Here is a 5317-nt window from a genome sequence, read left to right on the forward strand (position 1 = left end):
CCAAATACTCAAATTATGACACATTTTAATCCATTTAGGAAGTAAATGATAATCATTTTTATTTTCAAAAGTTAATAATAACTTTGAAAATACTTTCCGAGTGTCAACTTTATCAAAATTGAATTAAAGTGACCAACTATTAGTCCTTTTAGTTTTGTTTCCTCCTTCTTATCCACTTCCTAGATAACTCCATCACATTGACCACGAACAAAATAAATAGTTGAACTCCCACTTGGAAAGTGTGATGCAATTGAGAGGGCCAAAGTGGCCATGGACACAAGGAAACATACAAATCCTCTTGTCATTATTTTAAAGGTTGATTCTGGTAGAAAATCTTGGCAATTAGCTCATGTCTCATTTCAGTCGTCACCACCTTACTTTAGACTATATATATATATATATATATATTTTTTTTTTTTGTTTGAATCTTTCATATTTCCCCATCTACGGAGTCTTCACGCGACCTACACATGAAGTTTCCCTTCATGCAAGTTCTGTTCATCAAGCACCATTCTACACTACCAAAGTATGAACTTTATCAGATCTTTCATGTGGCCCAAGGTTGAATCGATGGTGGACTTTGCTTAGCAATTAAAAAGCCAGTCAAAGTTCACAATCTTCCTTCTGCTCTAAAACGAACTCCCGTTCCTTTTCAGGGGAAACTTCCAGTTAATTTCTGAAAACATTTATTTATGCTTGTTCAGACAGCGACTTTATAATTATCCCAGAAAAGAGGAATGGATGAATCAAGCATCAATTGACTCCACTCTTCCCCCACTGTTTCCCTTTTGGATTTTCTCTATGTTCAATGAATCCGACAAAAAACAGAGGCTAAATTGCATCATACTGTCACATAAATTCACATGAATATTGCTAAACTTGCAATGTTCTGTAAAATTTAACCTTTTCATTGGACACTTGGGCCAAGTCCAATTGAGTATTTTCATGATTTGGTCTGAAAGACAACTATGTCTACAAACCCTAAGGTTAATTAATAGATATTTAAAAATGAATTGCTACTCTCAATCAAACCACAATATCAAGCAATGCATAGTAAAATAAAACAGCTAGCATGGTATGAATAATTAATTCTCTTGTTTTTTTGGCTTGGCTTATGAATCTTTGATTCATCAGACACTATCTATTGAGTTTTAGATTGTTTCTGAATTTATTTGTAACACAGTCACAGTTCATGTGCTATCTACGGCTTCAAGGATCTTTTTGGCTATTGCACCTGCATACACTGAAGACCTTTCAGGAATCTGCAAAATACACAAGAACGGCCTCAAATAAAATCCACTGAATTATTTCTAAAGTTTAAATTCGGCAAAAGGAAAATAAATTAGAGCAGTATCACCTTCGTACTGAACATGAAGACGTAGTGAACTCCGATGTTTCCCCCTGCAACATGGCCGACGTCCAGCCGGAGCTCCTCGAGAGCCAGCGCGACGCGGAGCAAGCACTCGGCTTTCCTCTTCGTCGTGAGCTTCACGTTAGCATCGTCGTCGACAATTCGGACGTCGACTAAGCTCTCCTTGGACCTCCTCTGGAGCCAGGAGCTCCTGAGCGGGCCACTCTGCGAGTGGCCGTGCTCATCGTCGCGAAGGTGCCTGATCGAGGAGCTCTGGTCCATGTCTGCAGCACCCTCGTCGTCGTCGTCCAGCTTCGGTATCTTTATCCTCTCCGTGCCTTGCCTCTTCTTATCCACTAGGACTCTCAACTCCTCCACCGTTCTTAGCAGCTCTTTGATGTATTCAATTGCGTCGCCGACGATGGAGGCTCTATCAACCTTCATACCAAAAATAATTTGATCAATTTTTTTTTTTGCTTTTTTTTCCCTGTTTGGTGGATTTGGTGCATACCTTTGTTGGGTTCGGAATTAGGAGCCTCAGAGCCTTGTACTTCTCGTTGATCTGCTCCCTCCTCTGTCTCTCGGTGGCAAAATTAGATTTCCCCTCGCCTTTATTCAACTTCAAGCCCATGCCATCGAGATTTCTCGCCTCCCTCTCGTCCTCCAAACCATAGAAAGCTCCGTAGTTTTGCGGCAGGGAATGGAACAGTAGCCGAGATTGCGGCAGCGGATCGACAAACATGTTGAACGAGAAAGAAGACGGCGCCGGAGGCGGAGGCTGCAGAAGGCTTGACGTCGACGTTGTCAGAAGGTTGACATTGAGGTCGGTTGCAACTCCATTGATGTGGCTGTAATGCGGATCCATGGAATAGATTAATCCTTCTTCTTCTGCAATCATGTCATGTACTTGGTTCTCGTAGATGTCTGAGATTAACGAAGGTTCATGAATCATGTGCGATTGTAGTTCCCGCTCCATGTCGAAAACCCCAACGTCGTCGTCGTTGGGAAGAAGATTGCCAGTGTTGGAGAGTTCATCCATGGTGAAGGTTGTCAGCTTGAGATTAACGCGATCGAAGTCATTGGGTTCAAATTCAGAAGGTTGCATGGGGTAGTAGCCATGGTCTGGCTCATAGTAGCCATTCTCTTCCATCATTCTGCTCTGTTTTTTATCCAAAGAAACACAAGAATTTGCAGGAATATAAATAGAAAAATCGAAACTGCTCAAATCGCAAGCAAGAAGTAAGACTATTACACCAATCAATCCTTAGAATATTGTAGGGGAAGAGATGAAGATGCTGTCTTCAAAGGCCTTTCTAGGTTTTGGATTTTGCACAAGGTGAGTGAAAGAGGAAGAAGTTGCCATTAGCCTTCTTGTTCACTATATATTAATCTATCGTATCATCATTACTTATTTACTTTGCAGAGAAGCACTAACTCCAACCAAATCTCTTTCCCTGTAAGCCACCAAATTAGCACTCTTAACTTATAATTTGGGAGTAATTCCACTGTGTCACGACAAGTTTATGAAGGAGAATTATTATGTTCTCGTATCTATGATTGTTTCATTCATTTAGCATTTAAACTGGGGAATAATCACATGAAGTATAGTAAATGATCATCACGCTCTTTTCACTTGGGCATCTTTATCGGTGTTTCTTGTTTCCCATCTGGGGAAGTTAGGAAATGCATATCACGCTTCTCGTGTCTTCCGATAAATAAATAGTTATTTATTCATTCTCATTGATTCTAATAACTTGTATTAGTTCAAGTGATAATGAATATAAAAATTGGTCTATTGATGACGGCAGCGATCGAGCAAAGTCATGGCGTATACGGGCGGTATGCGTACGAGTATGATTCCGTGTGGCTAAAATACTATGCGCGTGCCTTGTTGCGTTCGCTTGTACACTGCGCTATGTCCTTTAGATCAGAGATTGCAACTAATTTGGGAGACATGGTTTGATCTCAATAATTCAGAGAACAGTGAGGAATTTGTACAATGGGAATGGGGGAGAGAGAGAGGCATTTTCTATACTCTGATGATCTGATCCATCCTCATAACACTATTGCTCCGTGAAGCTTGCTTGACTTTCCAGGATCGCCACTCTGTAAGCACATCCTTTTTCATCTGCCGGTCCACCTCTCCATTGACTCATATAGTCTGTGATGGGCCAGTCCTAACCTTGTTTTTTTACATTTGGTGCTCGATTTACTACTGAATCCTACAGTTTGGAGGTTCCGACCATTTCACATCTCGGACCACATCAGTAATTACCCTACGTACTTTCTCAGCCTCATCTGTTGGAAAATTTATACTTAGAGCCAGGCACTATTATTCTCATCGGCATCTGAACATTAAATACAGAAAGCACAGCAACCAACCGTTCGTCATGGTCGAGTCTTCAGATTGTAGTTCTACAGTTCGTCTGAGAGTCTGAGAAGGCCGTCAGAAAAATTGCAGAAAGCCAACAATATACCAACTCATCATCAGTTCATCACTCCCCCTTCAACACCGCCAATCACGGAGGCATTTCGCGTCATTTCGGCCCTACTTTCCATCTTAAATCAGCTCCAAGCAAGCCATTTCGTGATGAGCTAGCTAGGCAATTACCCCCACCCAGCCCCATGTTATTTGATGCCTCATGTTTGTCCCCTTCCTACCATTGCCAAATGCCAACCTGTGCCATGTCTCAATATATTCTTAGTCCCGCGTCGCCAGAAAGCATATACTAATTAGCTCCTCCCTCCGTGCCATGGCGGGCGGAGGTAGTTGTTCTTGGCTCCTCCTAGCTCTCTTGCTGCTGCTTGCGGCGAAGCCGGCGCCATGCTGCTGCGCTTTCCCCCTCAAGTTCAAGGCTTCCGCCATCTCTGCCCCGCCGGCAATCCTGCCGTCCTTCCCGGAATTCGGGGCCACGGCGCCGGCACTGCCGCCGGACGTAATGCCGGCGTTCCCCACGCCCGGAGGCGGCGGCGCTCCGCAGAGCTCGTTCCCGACCATCCCTTCTAGCCCGAGCCCGCCGAACCCTGACGAGCTGCAACTGGGCTCCGAGGTCGCCCCTGCGGCCGCCTTGACGTCGGTGGCAGTGAGACTCACCGGCGGGGCGGCGTTGTGCGGGTTGGTGCTCATGTGGTGGCTGGATTTCGTGGGGAATTGATGATCGATTGGCCGATGCCGCCGTTTGTGATTAATTTTTAGATTGTTTGGCTTTTCATTGTGAGTTTGTAATTTAGGGAGGATGATGAGATTCAATCTTGACAAACTACATAGAGTAATTCTATGAATGGTGTGGTTATAATGTGGTGATAATTATGATTCTTTTGGTTTCTCTCATAATTTGCTACTCTATCAAGTGCATTTATTTCTTCTTATGAGTTCATTATTGCTGGACCAAACAAACTGGGGTACCTAAGTATTTTTATCTTCAGGTACTTCGAAATTGGGTTCTTGGGACCCAGTGCCCTTCCACATTTCTGACTTGATGAAGTAATGAACAATTATAAGCCTGGATTTGACTGATTTCTAATTTGCAAAGAATTGCTCACCTACTGTAAATGTTTGCAGTAGCAGTAGAATAAAAAGAAGCTCTTAAATTCCCTGGCCATCAATGCATGCGAGCACAGGAAAGTATGGAAGGGGTTTTAATGATAGCCAGGAAGAGGACGCGACTGAATTCTACTATTTGGATTCTACTGCACATGCAATGTCTTTCTCCTTTTTAAGGACCTTGGAGGATGAAGACAAACAAGAAAAAGTAAGGATTCCCTAAGAGTGTAATCTATTTAATTTATTGGAAGTTTTTTTTTTTCGCCCCCACCAGAGTCCAGAATGGGATCCATGGAAGCTTATTAATTGCAAGCTAGAAAGGGTAACTTTTGTAAAATGGTCGAAAATGAACTGTTTTTGTGAGACCAGCAGACAGTGACAATTATCATTACAAGGTATTGTCAATGTTTTTTCATAACTCT

General features: G+C 42.8%; 2 protein-coding genes across 2 annotated transcripts; one reads left to right on the forward strand and one right to left on the reverse strand.

The window, feature by feature from the left end:
• Nucleotides 1-1038: 1038 nt before the first annotated feature.
• Nucleotides 1039-2797, reverse strand: LOC122016068 (transcription factor EAT1-like). The gene is made up of 4 exons (XM_042573231.1): nt 2604-2797; nt 1863-2510; nt 1358-1789; nt 1039-1262 (listed from the first exon to the last, which is right to left on the reverse strand). The coding sequence occupies exons 2-4, from the start codon at nt 2502-2504 to the stop codon at nt 1191-1193; spliced, it is 1146 nt and encodes a 381-aa protein (XP_042429165.1). The 5' UTR covers nt 2505-2510; nt 2604-2797; the 3' UTR covers nt 1039-1190.
• Nucleotides 2798-3766: 969 nt separating this feature from the next.
• On the forward strand, nt 3767-4685 carry LOC122016276 (classical arabinogalactan protein 26). The gene has a single exon (XM_042573514.1). It carries the CDS (start codon nt 4105-4107, stop codon nt 4504-4506), a length of 402 nt encoding a protein of 133 aa, XP_042429448.1. The 5' UTR covers nt 3767-4104; the 3' UTR covers nt 4507-4685.
• The last annotated feature ends 632 nt before the right edge of the window (nt 4686-5317 follow it).

The sequence above is a fragment of the Zingiber officinale genome, chromosome 8B (genome assembly GCF_018446385.1).
Source record: "Zingiber officinale cultivar Zhangliang chromosome 8B, Zo_v1.1, whole genome shotgun sequence".
NCBI classification, from domain to species: domain Eukaryota; kingdom Viridiplantae; phylum Streptophyta; class Magnoliopsida; order Zingiberales; family Zingiberaceae; genus Zingiber; species Zingiber officinale.